Source organism: Salvia hispanica, chromosome 2 (assembly GCF_029641045.1).
Source record: "Salvia hispanica isolate PSC_SH4W2 chromosome 2, Shi_PSC_v1, whole genome shotgun sequence".
In the NCBI taxonomy this organism is placed as follows: domain Eukaryota; kingdom Viridiplantae; phylum Streptophyta; class Magnoliopsida; order Lamiales; family Lamiaceae; genus Salvia; species Salvia hispanica.
In genome coordinates this window covers 46,505,730-46,523,821 of record NC_142693.1, presented here as the reverse complement: position 1 = coordinate 46,523,821, position 18,092 = coordinate 46,505,730, and the positions used below count along the sequence as shown (strand labels likewise).

General features: G+C 36.0%; 1 protein-coding gene and 1 long non-coding RNA gene across 2 annotated transcripts; one reads left to right on the top strand and one right to left on the bottom strand.

Moving 5' to 3' along the window:
• Window positions 1–7,459: 7,459 nt before the first annotated feature.
• LOC148932533 (uncharacterized) lies at window positions 7,460–9,200 on the bottom strand. Its single transcript, XR_016135156.1, has 2 exons — window positions 7,804–9,200; window positions 7,460–7,718 (listed from the first exon to the last, which is right to left on the bottom strand). It is a non-coding gene; the product is annotated as an uncharacterized LOC148932533 (long non-coding RNA).
• Window positions 9,201–13,337: 4,137 nt separating this feature from the next.
• On the top strand, window positions 13,338–15,661 carry LOC148932532 (ATP-dependent zinc metalloprotease FTSH 6, chloroplastic-like). Its single transcript, XM_089065139.1, has 4 exons — window positions 13,338–14,432; window positions 14,504–14,817; window positions 14,928–15,168; window positions 15,320–15,661. Exons 1-4 carry the CDS (start codon window positions 13,338–13,340, stop codon window positions 15,659–15,661), a joined length of 1,992 nt encoding a protein of 663 aa, XP_088921265.1.
• Window positions 15,662–18,092: the final 2,431 nt, after the last annotated feature.

Sequence of the window (18,092 nt, the reverse complement as noted above, 5' to 3'; positions counted from 1 at the left end):
TGATATTAAGTTGGCCGTCGAAAATATGAAAAATTACGATATTCTTTTTCAAATGTTGATACCGGAACATATGCATTTAAGATTTCATTGGAATCATTATAAAATTATTTTAAATTTGATTTATGTTGTGTGAAAAAATAATTTAAATTGAGATATTTGCAATAATTTAAGGTTTTGAGATATTTTTTAAAAGTTAATTATACCTAACTTTTTGAAAATTGACATTAATACCCCAATTGACATTTTTTTACAATGTATTTATATTCGTGGTTGTATGCATATACTGTATCTGCATACAACCACGAATATAAATACTAATATTTGAGATTTATGCAAAATAAAACATAAACATCAAGAAATTTTAAAGCATGTTTTAGAAATTTAAATATATTTTTTAGTGAATTTGAAGTTTCTAATTTATATATCTATTATTATGTTGATAAAAATTTAATATATAATTTATATATTTAATATATAAAATTGAAAGTTATGTTTTTAGTAATCTATATTATAAAATAATCAATGAAGTGTCGAATTAGAGTCAAACAAATAGAACGATAGAAATTTTATCGGGTTTTCGGGCCAGCCCATCGGGTTTTCGGGTCTTGCCCTAACGGTTTGTAGGTTAATCGGGTGCGGGCTAATCGGGCTGTAATTTTATCGGGCTAGAAATTTTCAGCCCTAACCCTGTAAATTTGGCGAGCTATTCGGGCCGGCCCATGGGTTGCGGGCTACATTGACATTCCTACATATACATATGCAAGGTTACACACACAGTGGCGGACGACGGGATTTTGATACTGGGGGTCCAAATTCCTAGTACTTCTTTCGTCCACAAAATAATAGTTATATCTTTCCATTTTCGTCCGTCCACCAAAATTAGTGTCATACTAAAAATGGAAAGTCATTCCTAATTTATACCTACTTTACCTATTACGAATTAAAACTCGTGTCGTCCACTAATGAAAATATTTTTTACATATGTGAGGAATGTTAACAATTGTTGTACTCCATATTTTTTGTCAAAGACATCATAAACAGTCCAACAAGTACATTATAAAGCTACTACAAGATAGAGATGGATGGTGAAAGATAAATAATTTAAGAATCATCAATATAATTAAGTTAAAGATACATTACTTTATAATTTTACGTCATAAACAGTCCAACAAGTACATTATAGAGCTACGAGATAGAGATTATGATGAAAGATAAACAATTTAAGAATTACCAATATAAATTTAAGATATATTACTTTATAATTTGACAATAACAATATTTATATAAATACACAAGTTTACATAAAATTACTAGGGTGAGAAAATAAAAAATATACTATAAATAAATTAATTAGTATTTAATGAATTAACTATGAGAATCATAAAAATAAATTGATTAATAGAGAAGAAAAATCTAAAAGAAGGCCACATTATAAAAAAAACACTGCTAGAAGTAGTTGATCCCAAGTCCATTGGTTCCCAGATAGCTCAACTAACCGAGTAAGGATGGATTTATATTATTTTTCATGCATATGTATAATATAGTAGCACCAAAAATTGATGGGGAATCCTTAGAACCCCATCATACAACATAGGCCCGCCTCTGCACACACACATACACATAAGCAAACACACACAGACGCACAAATGCATGCACGAAGTTACACACACACTTACACACACAACACAAGCAAACACACACAGCCGCACGCATCCATTTACACACACCCACTCACATCCTCATACACATACACACATACAGTTACACACACTCACACAATTACACAGAGTCACATTCTCACCCACATACGTATACAAAGTTAAACACACAAACAAACACACACAGACGCGCACACACATTTACACATACAAACACACTCACACACTCACACACAGTTACACACATTCACATATGCACACACAGTCACACACATACATACACACACAGTCACACACACTCACACGCACATACAGTTACACACAGAAACACACACTACACATACTATGTGAGTGTGTGTGCATAATTTATATAAATACAATTTCCTATAATTTTAGCAAACAAATGATTTGGAATTCAATTCCAATTCCATGCACCGAGATCCCTAATGGCTTTTGATATGGATCAAATTTAACATGGGAAAGAAGCGCTTAGAGAATTAAGATATGCCAATTTAATATTCCATTTAATTATTGCTCACATATAGGGGTGGGTCGATACGATATATCGTATCGAAAACGTTGTATCGTGTATCGTATCGAAAATATCGATATGAAAGAATTTCATATCGTTATCGTATCGAAAGTTTCGATATATCGAATTTCGATATATCGAAAGTTCGATATATCGAACTTTCGATATAAAAAAATTTCATATCGTTATCGTATCGATATTTCGATATATCGTACCGAAATTCGATATATCGTTAAATATCGATATATATCGAAAATTTCGATATATATCGAAAATTTCGATATATATCGATATATATATCGAAAATAAAATATCGATATATATCGAAAATATCGATATATAGAAAATTTTCGATACATATCGTATTTTCGATATAAAACGATATATCGCGATATAAGGAAATTCATATCGTTATCGTATCGAAAACTTACGATACGATATCGTATCGTATCGAAAATTACGATATATCGAAAATTCGATAATTTTTTGATATTTTTCAATACGATACGAGCGATATATCATTTTTTCGATATTTTTTCCCAGCCCTACTCACATATTTATGATAGATGTACTTTTAATGTCCCACAAATAATCTAATTAATTTAAACTTTATAATACTAACATATACGGAAGGCTTTAGAACTACTAATTACATCTACGATAATTAAAATGACTCTTAAAACTCTTTCACTTCCATTTCTCTTAATTACCATAAGAATAAATAAAACATTTAATTTCACTAATTTTATTAAAAAACTTATAATGGCAATCTTATTATTTGTTTCAAAATTTCAATTTTGTATATGTGTATATATTATTGCAGTGAAATAGATAATCAAATTAAACTATAATTTATACTCCCTCCATCCCACAATAAGATTTGAAACTCCTAAAAGCTTCTAAGACTCTCAAGATGCCTCCACTCTCAATTAACAGTCCCGTTTTAAGGGAAGCTAATTACTGTGTCAACTAAGCTCTTCTAACTCGCCAACCTCCTCTTACGATTATGTAGCAAGTCAATAAATCATCACAGAATGTGTCACTCAAACGTAAAGCGATTATCCAACACTTAGAATAGAAACGAAGTAAAGAACAAAACATATATTAAATAAATAAGAACTGTATAACTAAAGTCGCTACTAACACATTCCTAGAATTCTATGAATTTAGTTACACATGATTGAATAATCTAAAGACATAGTAGTTTTTAGGGGAAACAATAAAAACATAAGAACTAAAGTAATAAAACCCAAAGGTTGAATCCTTGTAGAACTCTTGCACTTGATGAACTAAGTAGAACTATCAAAATATTATTCTCTAGAATTATGCAACCAAAAAAAGATCCTTAATGATGAAGTTTGAGGGGGTATTTATAGCCCAATTTTTGTGTACCATAATTATGGTAAATATTCAGCACAATATGGTAAATTTTGGGGAGAAAGTAGGTCAAATCTGTGCGCCGTATTTTTCCAGCAGACCGCTGCACATTGGCCAGCGGTCACTGTATAATGGTCCGTAGCTTTTGTCTCTTGATCAGCGGTCAGCGGTCGCTGGCAATCATCCCGTAGCTACTGGATCTCGTGGAGCGGTCGCTGCGCACACTCCAACGATCATTGGGCGTGTTCCTCTCTTTATTACCACCCTTTCAGTCATTCTATAAGTTTATGCATCAATCATATTCTTCTTTCATTCTCTCTTTTCACTAAAATATGGTATTGCCAATGAAATTTCTTGTGTAGTCAATTCTTTTATCATTTGCTTAAGCTATTACTAGCATATCATATGCGTTTGATTTTTATAACGTCTTGGAGAGGGAGGATTTCTAATGAGATCCAAGATGTTATTAAAATCAAAGGTTTTGATATGCTAATAATAGCTATGCAAATGATCAAAAAGAATTAACCATGCAAGAAATTTCATTGGCAATCCCATATTTTAGGATAAGGGAGAAGTAAGAAGAATGATTAATGAAACTTATAGAGAATGATTGAACTGACTGGAATCTTGGCAATCCCATAATATGATCAGTCTTAATTGTCATGAAACTCTCGACCAACTCTAAACAAATTAATAAACAAAAATTACTTTTAATTAAGTTAGTTTTTAACCTAAAATTTCAGTTTGATAAATATTCCGAAAACCCCACATAACTTATTTATGGGAAAACTTGATATTTTAACTTTTAATCAATCCTATAACTTATAAAAGTAACTCGTTAAATCAAACACTAGCATATTTATCAATTTTCTTATATAATTAAAATCCTGTGTCATACTAGGTAAGAATCATCTTTTCTAGGAAGGTGGAAGTACAAAATGTTGGTCTACATATATAATTGTTGGTCTACAAAATGTTGGTCTACATATATAATTGTCAGTTATTAATATCGAAAATCACAATACTTATGTAAAATGTGCACGTTTAAAATTTTATTGTATTTAAATATTACTCTATAGGGGAGCAGCACTACACTCCCTATACACTTAGACTTATAACATCCTACTGATAAGGCGTTAGATATATAGATGTGGGGTTGTGATTTCATCAACTGAGATTGCATTTTTTAGCATTTTCATTGCATTAAAGGGTAAAGTAGTCAGTTCATGTATTTAACGCACGCTCTTCTAATTTGATGAGCGAAATTTGAGTGGGCACTCAATTACACCATCTTTCCACTCTCTTCAACTTCCTTCAAATCTTTACGGTCTCTTTCCAATCGAATCAACTTCTCATTACGCCGCTTTCAACTCCAAAAACCTCCAAAAACACATTTCCAATTGAAAACCCTAACCCAATCCCGGCGCTCACCACAGTTCCGGCAACAGCAAAGTCCAACGCTTCTATCAACACAACGTAAACCGCGTCCATCAACCGACCAGCAATTCGAAAAATATCCAAAAGACGAGAGATTTCGAAGACCACAGAGCCTAACGTTGAAGAATCGTCGCGAATTGGTAATTTTCTGATTGGCCCGGTTCTTGTTTCGTGAAGTTATGTTTGTTGATTTCAATTGCTTAATCTGTTTAATTTCGTTTTCGTGTGTGTTTAGATGTCCACAATTTTGGTGTTTTTGCATAGTATTGTTTTCAATTTGCTTATTGCGATGGATTTGTTGCTTAATTCTTCTTGTGGTTGCTTTATTCCGTGATAAATATTTATTTTTGGAATAATATTTGTTTGTGAAAATTATTTGCTTAATCATGTCGAAATGTTGCTTAATTTGTCTTTAACTATGCATAAATGTGATTAATTCTTGTTTTGTTTGCTTAATTTAGTGTAAAATGTGCTTATTGTTGTGTAATATTTGAAATCTTGCATTTTGGGTAACAAAAATTGCTTATTTGCACTAAATTGTGCTTACATTTGAGGCGAAACTTTTCGGCACGGAGTGTTAAAAATAAATATCGAGTGTGTTAAATAAATAGATAAAAAAGTAAGAGAGAGGAAAAGTTAGAGAGAATAAAGTATAAAGTGAATAAAGTAGAGAGAATAAAGTAAGAGAGAGTAAAGTATGAAAGAGAAAAAAGTTACCATATAAGGAAATGACTCAACTATGAAGTAACTTCCCGAAATGGTAAAATGACTCAACTATGGTGAAACGGAGGGAGTACATATTTAGGTATGTGCTCCCTCTATACAATGTTTACTTTGTTGAACAGTTTGCTTATTCTGGTCGAGAATGTGACATCCCTAGCCCGAAACCTGCATTATTTTGCATATTATCATATTATATTATCATGACATATTTTATTGTCGTTTATACTACAGAGATATGGGTGTGTCATAGAGAATATATTTATGGTTATGATCGACTCGGTATAGTCGAATATATAGATAGTTTTGATTCACGAGAATATAAAATATGAATGTGTATATATTTTATAATTAAATTAGTATATATATGCCATAATTATTTAAATGTGTGTGTGCGCATGTACTAACGTAAATGAGTGCATGGAATTGTGGAAGTATTTTGTGCATTAATTATATATATATACACGTTCTTATACATATAGGCACAAAATTAAGTATGACTAATCTCCTAATTACTAACTCTATTTATATATTTGAATTTTGACTATTAAATGATTTTTGTAAACTCATGTTGGAGGACACGTAACACCACCTGTACTTAGGATTGCCACTTGGAGTAATAACATTCCAAATTGTTGGTTTAAGTCGGCTAGTGCAATGTGAACATTTGTATACAATTATATATTTTTATACGCAAAAAACTTTTAGAAAAAGAGATATTAGAAGGGGTTAGAAGAGGTTAGCTGAAGAAAAGAAAAAGTAAGGAAATATTTTGGGCAAATAGGTGAGAAGTTTATTTAATCTCAATTTATACAATACACTTTGATTTTTAATCATGCGTATGATTTCGACTTTTTTTTAGTCATGCGTATGATTGCATCTATATATTTGATGTATATATATTTTTGGTTATATGTAGATAGTAGTTAAATAAATTATTTTCTCCAATTAAATCTTGCTTTTATAATTTATAGGATCAAGGGTTATAAATTATAACTCGGATTCAGGGATTCAGTGAGTTTTCCTATCATAATCAGGTGTGTATAAATCACATTTTTAATTTTACATGTATTATGTGGTTAATTGCTATGTGTTGACTTAGAGTGAATATTTGGACTATATGATACGAACATGATATAGTTATGTGTTATTTGATATTGACTGTGAAAGATGATATGAATATGTAATTTGTGCAATGGATATATGTCATATATTATAATGGTATTATTGGATGAAATATGCTAGAAATATGTACTTGATGCAATTGATATGTTTTCACATGGTTTGGAATTATTTGAATAATTGAATTAAAGAGGATCTGTGACAATCATTCCCTGGGTCTGATATCAATGGCAATGGACCTACGGGTCATATACAATGGCAATGGACATACGGGTCATATATATAATGACAATGGACCTTCGGGTCTTATATATGTATACAATGACAATGAGACCTACGGGTCATATATACAATGGCAATGGACCTTCAGGTCATATATATATGTACAATGGCAATGAGACCTTCGGGTTAGATACAATGGAATCCCGGGCAGATGTCAGGCTTGATCTATCACAGAATAATTGTAATACCCGCACCCTTACTTTTCTTTTCCCTCGTTGTTTTTTTTTATATATAGATGTGAAGTTCCCCGTTCATGAAGAAGTTTTGAAACTCGAGCTTTTGTTGTGAACTTTTAAAAGCCTTTAGTTACAAGTAAAAGCTAAGTAATCAATTGAACTAAGAAGTTGGAAATTTACATTTGTAGAATATCATGAAATTTTCGAATAACATTTCTAATACAACAGACGAACAACTAATGTCAAAAATACTACAATATGTGGATCAAGGCTTCGAGGAAAGAAAACAAAGAAAATAAAATTTAGATGCTATTCGGGCCTTCCTCCTCAGGCCCAAATCGTGGCCCGTTTGAGCAACCCACCGGCCGAACGACGGGCCGAGCCCGCGAACATCAAACAGCCAAGGTGACCCACCTGCAAAATGAGAAAAGAGCCTTAAGTTTCAGCTAGGGACAGGAGGTTAAATGGAGTTTAGTTTAAGGAATTGAGACAATCCTACCTTAGTGATAAAGGACTAAGGACCTACCCAAATGTGGAAAGCCAAATCTGCCTTGCACTCACCTCCAAAACAGCCTGCACATCAGCTTTTCCTAGCCACACAAACCACCAAAATAAGTATATGAGAAGCCCTTTGTCCTTAGCAAAACACCAAGTTCCTTCAAACAAGAGTAGTGGAGATCAAGGAAGTGAGAGATTGCCTGCAACTTGCAAACAAATGAAGTTATGAAACAAAGTACTATGAGAGCATGTGAGAACAAGCTAAATTAATTAGTCAAACTCTAGTACTCCAAGTAGCACCAAAATGTGTCATGTAAAAGGCTGCTTTGGGATCAAGAACAAGAGATATGCTGGGCAATAAACCAACCAAAGTCAGCCTCATTAACTCCACTAAGGTACACAAAATCAGCCTATAAAGCAAGGGCCTCCACACCATATTCGAACTCCCTCCCACACTTCTCAAATAACCAGCAAATTTCAGAGAGAGTTAGAAAGCTTGGTGCCTTAGGAGCTGATCTCAAGCAGCAACAAGGGTAGCCTCACCCCTTCACTACATCAAGAGGTAAACACCTCAATACCCCAACACCTTATCTGCATCATGTTTAGATCAATCACCACATAGCACAAGTGTTAACCATACTAAATCCAGCCTCACAGCAAGTAACGAGCTTTAATAATCAAGAGACCAACGTTTCTTAACCAAACTTATAGGATAACTGCAGATTTGTAAAGCCCCAGTAGAACTCCAACTCTTAGAATCGAAGAAACAACATTTAACATAGCAAGATAATCTTTTCAAGCTCATTCCAGTGAGTTAAGCTCCACAATAAAGTCTTTAATCACATAGCTACTGCCCAGAATTTTTAAACAAAATGCTAAGGAATGAAGGAAGTGAAAAGAACTTAGCTTTAAAGGAATTTGTGCTTGAGCTGCCCGATCTGGACAACGACGGAGGGCTGCGAGAAGGCGGCGGCGCCGGCGCTGGTCTGAAAAGCAGATTTTAGCAGCGTCGGCGACGGCAATGGGAGGCCGCGATGAGCAGCTTCCAAGCTCTCGGACAACAGCCGCGTCGCGGAGGAACCAGAGGGAGAGATAGATGGAAGGCTGCGACGGCGAGCCGCCGCGCGGGCAGCAGCGGCGGTGGAGTGAGCAAGACAGAGAGGGACGCCGCCGGAGGCGGATGGCGGCGTTGGATAGAGGCGCCGTTTCCGAAACCTCGCGCGACGGCGAGACTCGCTGGCACCAACCGTCGGCGACTCCGTGCCGCCGAGGAGCTGAAGCCGGCGGCGATCCGGCGACCAGGTGAGGCGGCGTCTCCGCCGAGAGGAAGAAGGGGGAAGAAGTTGGGGATTTCAATTCTCCAATTTAGGGATTTTGTCTTGTGATTTCTGAGAGAGAGAGGTCGATAGAATTGGGGGAAAGGGAGTATTTTGGGCCTCTTCTTGGGCCTCTATTAATTAAATGCATGGGCTAAGGTTTATTCTAAAGAATGGACTAATTCTTTAATAATCTAAGAAGTTGGGCTAATAATTAAAATAAAATGGGAGTTTGCTTTAGCCTAATTAAATCATGAGCCCACTTATGTTGCTCAATCAAATAATTGAGGTTAAGTAATGGCCCGCTAAATTATTTCCACGATGATAAATTTAATTCCCGGACTTTAGTATTTACGCTCGAATAAGTTATGGTACGAAATGATGAAAAGACCTCGAGTCCATTTTAGTGCTTGAATAAAATACATAGGAGGCAACGCTCTGTCGTTAAGCGAATAATTGGTAGACCTCCATACCAAACTAAATCGCAAGATTTATTTTAGTGCTCAAGGACTTTTTATGAATTTAAGAAAAAGGAATAAAATGACCACGCACTTAGGATGCATCCATGTTTAATCTTAATGGATATCTCAAAAATGTAATTAAGTATCATTTTATTTCCTAAAGGGACGTCTTCGAACGTCATCTAGGACCAAGTTAAGGAATTTCGGAAGGAGCTTTAGCTTTTGAGGTGGGCATTCTTTTAAAATGTGTTTTTAGTATGAAAATGTGATTCTTTGCTCAAGTATGTTGTCATGCCATGTTTTGTTTTATGATTACCTATCTGCTTGGCTATGCCAATTTAAGTTAAATCGAATTCGGGTCCCAGTAGGGCCGCAAACCCTACTCGGACTAGTGTACACATAAGGGGACCGTGAGCTAACAAAAGGGGTTGGCCGGTCCAGTGACCGTCGTGGAATGTGGCCACATTCTCGGTTCACACAAGGTTCAGATATGGTATATCTATGTTACGTGATTGCGCAATCAAAATCTTTACTAAAGGAAAAGTATTTAGTGACTCGGGTCCTTTAAGTAAAACCCCGTGATCACTCAACTGTGGCATTGACAATTAAAGATAGAACTATTTTGGCAATGTGCCCACTGAGTATATCAAATACTCAGCCCTGCATGTTATTTTCAAATGTGCAGGTTGAACGTGGACGAGCAGGCGAAGGTGTTGGGACAAGCATATTAAATAAGTAGCTAGGTAGCCCAAAGTAGCATGTCTTCATACGTGCTACTTTGTCTTGGACTCTTCCGCTGGAAAAACTTAGAATCATGTACTAGAAAGCTTTGAACTTAGTCTTGATACTCTGAACACGTTTTGACTATGTACCCATATGCCTTTGATACTATTGATTTAAGTGATTTCATCCTTTTTATGTTGTCCCTTGATTATTGAGAATTGTTTAGTCGCGAAATAGCTACGCTCACTAGCATTAGGGAGTTGTGGTTGTGACAATAATAAACTAAACAGAGTGGCATATGCATATCTATATGGAATCATCTTTTATTTTGTTGAACATATTTCATATATATATATATATATATATTGGTTAAAGAATATAATTGATTGTTTGGGCTGTGGAATTAAAGGTAAGATTTATATACACTGAGTTGTGGCTCATATAAACCACTAATATGTTTTAGGAATAAAATATCAATGATGCATTGGTTGATGTGAGTTACAGTTATTATAAGGGTCGGCGGCTGACACATTTTGACAACCTTCTCCTCCTCATCGTTTTTGCATGTAGATAAATGTACAATAAATAGAGTGGTGAGAGGGTCCCACTACTGTTCATAATATTTTGAATATGTACTTGATAAAAGAGTGGTTTTTGAAATTTTATAATATGTGTGCTTCTGAAAATTTGAATTTATTTTTGATAAGTGCATAAGTCATAAGAGTTGGGGTGTGACAGAGAAGATGCTTATTTTCTTGTTAAATGTGCTTATTTTTGTTTTCTGGTTTATGTATTGAATTTTTTTGGTTGGTGATATTAGAAGTGTTGCTTTTTCTGTATAGAAGATTGTTTACTTTGTTCTTACCTCTGCTTAATTTGGCTATTTGCTCAAGCTATTCGAAATATTGCTTAAGTATTGAGATACTTTGCTTACTTCCAAAAAAAGCCTCCTATCTTGTTCTGAATCGATTTTTTTGTGCACCTTTAGTTCACAAAAGGAAAGAATCCAGCTGCTAGCGACGCTGAACAATTGCAGCATTTTGAGAACGAAATAAAATCACTCCATTTCAGGAGTTCTCCTAAATATTTTAGTTATTCGAAATGTTGCTTACTTTGTTGGACAATATGGTTAATTTAATCTATTGTTGTTTCATTTGTTTAAGAATTTGCTCAATTTCGCACTTATATAGTGAAAATTTTGCTTATTTTGTACAAAAGAATGCTTATTTTGTGCTAAACTATGCTTATTCTGGGTACGCCAAGTTTCTTATTGCTTATTATGGACATTGCTTAATTTGTTGAATTTTTTACTTATTCTATTCGAGACTGTGCTTAGTTATTGAGATACTCTGCTTACTGGCTCAAGAGTTTATTTTACACCTGTAGTTAACAAGTGACGGAAAGGAAAGAATCCAACTGATGAAGCAACTGATCCCGATGCTGGATAGATTCAGCCTATTGGAAAGGAAATAAAATCACTTCATTTCAGGAGTTCTTCGGAACATTTTAGTGGTCTAACTGCTAAACTTAATTCGAAGTAGAGGAATAGAGTCCGAGGGATGGGATTCGAACAACTGTTGCATTTCTCATTAACCAACATTTTTGTTTTACAATGTCAGTTACTATCAATGCAATTTTTAACTTTTTGTGCTGCAATCGTTTGATTTTTGTGCTGCAAGTTTTTTATTATGAAAATATATTACACAAGAAATGCCTTATCGCAATAACTGCAACGCACTTCAAAACGCGATGCAACATTGTGATCAAGAAACGCAAATGTTATACACGCACAATCGCAATCATTGCAACGTACTTCAAAACACGATGCAACATGTTTAATGAGAATTTTTTTAGTGCAAAACGAACTTATGTGTAATACAAATTACATATTGTTATAATACAAATATTAAAATATAAATGTGTATGTATTTTACGATATAATAATGAACGCTACAAAATTTTGGCCAACAAATATTATTACAAACATTAAAATACATTAGTTATAACACTTTTCGTAATGGATGAATTATGAATAGCGGAATTTTAGGAAGTGGAAGAACCGAGTAAAATATCAAATACCAAATATAACCTTGAACCATATATTTAGTCTAGTTTTGATTGACACATATCGATGACATGACATTATCCTGACCATTTGTTTCAGAAATCGAATGGATTAAATTGGTGGGATGATATTAATTAAAAATGTGTTACTACCTCCGTCCCCCAAAATTTGCTACACTTTGACTCGACACGGATTTTAAGAAATATAATGAAAAGTGAGTTGAAAAAGTTAATAGGATGTGAGTCCTACTTTTAAAGTATTAGTTTTATAATAAAATGTGAGTAGGAATGAGTTAGTGGAATACGGGGTCCACTACCAAAAATGGTAAAAATGAAGTGTATCAAATTTTCAGGGACGGACCGAAATAGTAAACTGTATCAAATTTTCAGGGATAGATGTAGTATTTTTGAAGTGTTTCCCTTACTCCGTATATGAAATTTTTAAAGATTTAATTTGTGGTTTGAAATTGAGAGTAATTCTATTGTGCAAACAGAACTTGTTATTCTATTGCTTATTTTTTATCGTGTTGGAAAATTTAAAAGGAATTTTAATAAAACACGTGTTACAAGTCCATGCGTGGCGCAAATCACAAAAAATTCACAGCCATTTCATGTTATAAACAATATGAAATTGTGAGTGTTGGCTCTAGAGATGTAACTCAGAATTGTTTTACTCCTAAGTTTCTGGACATGTCTAGTATTATTACATATAATCAAAGTATTAGCAAAATATGAAACTATAATTCCAAGTGTGTGGCTATCAACAAAAGCTCCACAGTCCAAACAACAAATCCCACATGGCAACACCCACCATTCTGGACAGTTCACGAATTCAACCAAAATCCACTAGAAACATCTCATTCAAATTCTCGTTAATTAGTTAAACTCTGCACAAACTCTTCCCTCCAAAATCGTTCAAACCAAACCAAACCAAAAATTAACCTCTGTTTCATTTCATCCATTCAAGTAAAATGTCCCCTGCTGTTGCCGTGTCGGCTTCTTACATCCCCATTTGCAAGCTCCCCATCGACGATCACAGAGACACGAATCCTGCCCCAAAACTCATCAAATTCAGCCGGCGAAAACTAATGACCACTTCCACCGGGCTCACGCTGACCGCAGCGCCGGGGAGAGCAGTCGCGGAGCCAGAAAGCCCGAGCGAGGCCGCATCTAGCCGTATGTCCTACTCTAGATTCCTCGAATATTTAGACCAAGATGTTGTCAAAAAAGTCGATTTATATCAGAACGGGACAGTCGCAATCGCCGAGATATTCAATCCCGCGATGAACAAAATCCAGCGAGTCAAAATCCAGCTCCCCGGATTGCCCAAAGAGCTCCTCCGAAAGCTCAAGGAGAAGAACGTGGACTTCGCAGCCCACCCTGTTGAGACGAGCGTCGCAGACGCCATTCTTGATCTGTTAAGCAACTTAGCTCTTCCATTGATTCTGTTAGGAACTTTCCTTTTAACAAGGCCACCTTCGAACATTCGCGGTGGTGGGCCTAACTTGCCGTTTGGGCTTGGGAGGAGCAAGGCTAAATTTGAGATGGAGCCGAATACAGGAATCACATTCGATGATGTGGCGGGAGTCGATGAAGCAAAGATGGAATTCGAAGAGATTGTCGAGTTTTTAAGGACTCCTGAGAAATTTGGTGCGGTGGGTGCGAGGATACCGAAAGGGGTGCTGTTAACCGGCCCTCCGGGTACAGGGAAGACGCTGCTGGCGAAGGCTATTGCAGGGGAGGCTGGGGTTCCCTTCTTCTCGCTTTCGGGGTCAGAGTTTATTGAGATTTTTGTTGGCGTTGGAGCTTCGAGGGTGAGGGACTTGTTCAATAAAGCCAAGGCTAATTCACCTTGCATCGTGTTTATTGATGAGGTGGATGCCGTTGGGAGGCAGAGAGGGACGGGGATTGGCGGGGGCAACGATGAGAGGGAGCAGACGCTTAACCAACTCCTCACTGAGATGGATGGTTTTAGTGGAAACAGTGGCGTGATCGTCATTGCTGCTACGAATAGGCCTGATGTTCTTGATTCTGCTCTGCTTAGAGCAGGAAGGTTTGATAGGCAGGTTAGGTTTTCGAATTAGGATTTTTGTTTGATGATTTGTCCATTTTCTGCTCATTGTTTGTTTGTTTTCAGGTGAGCGTAGGGTTGCCAGATGTTAGAGGGAGGGAGGAAATTCTGGAGGTTCATAGCAAGGGCAAGAGGTTGGAGAGAGATGTTGATTTAGGTGGTGTTGCAATGAGAACTCCGGGTTTCAGCGGTGCGGATCTTGCGAATTTGATGAACGAGGCCGCCATTCTTGCTGGCCGGAGAGGGAAAGGAGCGATTGGTTTGAAGGAGATCGATGACTCAATAGACCGTATAGTAGCAGGAATGGAAGGAACCGCCATGACCGATGGGAAAACCAAGATCTTGGTCGCGTATCACGAGATTGGCCACGCAGTCTGCGCGTGAGTACATTATATAACCCTCCCCCTTATAAGGTCTTTAAAGCGTTGAGTGGCCATTTCTAAAACTTTGAGATATTAATTTCTTGTGTTGTGACTTATGACAATGGCAGAACCCTAACTCCGGGACATGATCCCATGCAGAAGGTGACATTGATCCCTCGAGGGCAAGCGCGTGGCCTAACATGGTTCATTACCGCAGATGATCCCACCTTGGTATCTAAGAAGCAATTGTTCGCTAGAATTGTGGGAGGCTTAGGAGGCCGAGCAGCGGAGGAGGTTATCTTCGGGGAGCCCGAGATCACAACTGGTGCAGCTGGAGACTTGCAGCAAGTAACACAACTAGCCAGACAGGTAAAACAATTTCAATCTAATTCATGTATCTTAGCCGTATGATTAGAAATGAGATACTCACCCCTTAAAAGACCTAAAAACTTATATACGAGACAAAATCATTACTGAAGAGATTTTTAACAATGATTATTAATTTTGTGAGTACATTCAGATGGTTATAGCATATGGAATGTCTGAAATTGGGCCATGGACATTGATCGAGCCTGGCGTGCAGAGCAGCGATGTGGTGATGAGGATGCTAGCGAGGAATCAGATGTCGGAGAAACTAGCCGAAGACATCGACGAGTCTGTGAGGCGGATAATAGAGAGTGCATATGAGATTGCAAAGAACCATATAAGTAACAACAGGGAGGCTATTGATAAGATGGTAGAGGTTTTGTTGGAGAGAGAGACTCTCAGTGGAGATGAGTTTAGAGCACTTCTATTTGAATTCAGTGATATCCCTTCAGAAAATGTTAACATAAAACCAATCAGAGAGTTGATCGAGACTTGAGCATAGAAAGTTTTAGATTCCAGTTGTAATCAGCTATGTAAGTATGTCTTTGAACTTAGAAGATAAAGAACCTGTCAAATCTAGCATTATCTTTTCTGTGACATCAATTCGGGTAATAATTCTTTTCCATCTCCTCTTCCTTACAAAATCTCTCACGCATATACAGAAAGGCGCACAAACAGAAAGCTAATGAGCTACAAACTATAACTTACCAGAAATAAATACGCAAGTATTCAAATGTTAAGATCTAATAGAAATACGATAGTATAAAAAATTATAGTACTACTATATCAATCTCAATGCATACATACATGTGATTTATTTCGGTTTTCTACCACGAATACCACCTATCATGATAATTTAAATAATTTTAGGTAACTGATATTACTTACCTCCATACCATAAAAATACACCCTCATTCTTTTTTCGTGCGACCCATAAATTAGGTTACCTTTTTTTGGTAATTTTTTCTCTAATGAGGTAAGTTATTCTTCACTAATAACTTTTTCTTTCTATCTTTCTCCTTACTTTACCAATTACTCCCTCCGTCTCCCAAATTTTGACATAGTTTACTATTTCGGTCCGGCCCCCAAATTTTGACACACTTCACTTTTTACAATTTTTGGTAGTGGACCTCATATTCCACTAACTCATTCATACTCACATTTTATTATAAAACTAATACTTTAAAAGTAGGACCCACATCCCACCAACTTTTTCAACTCACTTTCCATTACATTTCTTAAAACCCGTGCGGGGTCAAACCGTGTCAAAATTTGGAGGATGGAGGGAGTATAAGTTAAAACTCGTACTATCTCAAAAGTGTCTATATTTATAGGACGAAGGGAGTAGGTGATTTGTTTAAAATCATCTATATAATTTTGTTTTGTACATTTTTAATTGTCGAAAGATGTACTCTCTTCGTCCCAAGGAAGATGACCCATTCCTTGGACTACACAGAGTTTATGCAGTTTTGTTTTGTGTGTTAAATGGATAGAGTAAAGTAAGAGAGAGAATATAGTAGAGATAAAGGTGTTTTCATTTATAATAATAGATCATCTTGGATGGGAACAAACCAAAAAGAAAAATGGGTCATCTTTAGTGAGACAGAGAGAGTAACTTATTCACTAAGTGTTTGGTCTACAGGGCCAAAATAACTTATTCACCATTGATCGCGGTCACGTTATAATGTTTTATTGTCAATGGATATAAATCCCCCATACAGTCTTATGGAAAGAATAAATCCACAGTCAATAGTCGAATGTGTATAAAAGGGTCGAATTACAACTATGACGAGGATGACTTCTATGGCATTTTAAAAGAGGTTGTGGAGGTGGAATATTGCGCAAGAGCAATAAAGAAATTTTTCTTGTTCAACAATGTATGGTATAATCCGGCTCCACCTCCACGCGATGGTACAATTGTTTATCCGAAGTACAAAATTACAGAAGTAAATATTCTGAAGGAGTACCCAAAATATGACCCCTTCATCTCAAGTTTATTTAGTACCTTTCCTGTCACGACCGCACTTTGTTAAGGATAGCAAAGCCGGGAAACCGTGACCAGGGGTGGGGAGAGGGAAATAGAAAGGGGATAATAATGACGAAATATTCACTTAGAAATAAAGGGAAGACACTATCAGATTAACTTTTAATAACAAGAACTTGAATGGAAATCTTACTATTCAATAAATAATTATTAGAGTATAGAAGAACAATACGCAGCGGAATGAACACGGTCACATGTATGGAGACATACACCGTCGAGAGCCTATACTTAAAATAAAAGAAAAATCATAACTTTGCTCAGCATTCTCCACTGTCACTGCTCAACCTGCACATTTAGAAATATATGCAGGGCTGAGTATAAAAATACTCAGTGAACACATTGTCGAAATATACACATACATAAAATGAAAATATTGTCATGCCATCATAGTAACACTCGAAATTTTTCTCTTAAAAGGCCCGAGCTTACTAAATTCTTTGTGAGCTAAAGTTTGACTGATCAGTCTAAGTTCTTTTTGAAATTATGCCATATCTGAACACCAAGTGCCGTGGAGATGGTGCTCTTCCACGGTCACCTACATCTTTCTCCAGCTGGGGAGGTGGCCACCTCCCAACGGCCTCCACTATATCATCTTTGTGCCGTGGAAGGTGGTCACCTTCCACGGTCACCTGTGTACACTAATCCGAGTAGGAACACCATCCTCACTCAGACCTGAATTCAATTTTTAAGTTCCAACCAAACAGATAGGCTCTATACACATAAAACAAATCATTTATGGCAAGACAACACCATTTGCATAACTAAATATTATCTCAAAATATTTGACATTTTATCCACATTAGTATGTAGGATAGAAAAGTTCACCTCTATTGCTTTCCAAGAATTTTAAAAATCACTCTCCAATTCTCAACATGACTTTCCT

What these genes read in the sequence shown, in the direction of transcription:
- LOC148932532 (XM_089065139.1), top strand. Translation starts at nt 13,338, where the DNA reads ATGTCCCCTGCTGTTGCCGTGTCGGCTTCTTACATCCCCATTTGCAAG. An exon ending in CAGGAAGGTTTGATAGGCAG is followed by an intron (nt 14,433 to 14,503) that starts GTTAGGTTTTCG and finishes GTTTGTTTTCAG; the next exon opens with GTGAGCGTAGGGTTGCCAGA. An exon ending in ATTGGCCACGCAGTCTGCGC is followed by an intron (nt 14,818 to 14,927) that starts GTGAGTACATTA and finishes TGACAATGGCAG; the next exon opens with AACCCTAACTCCGGGACATG.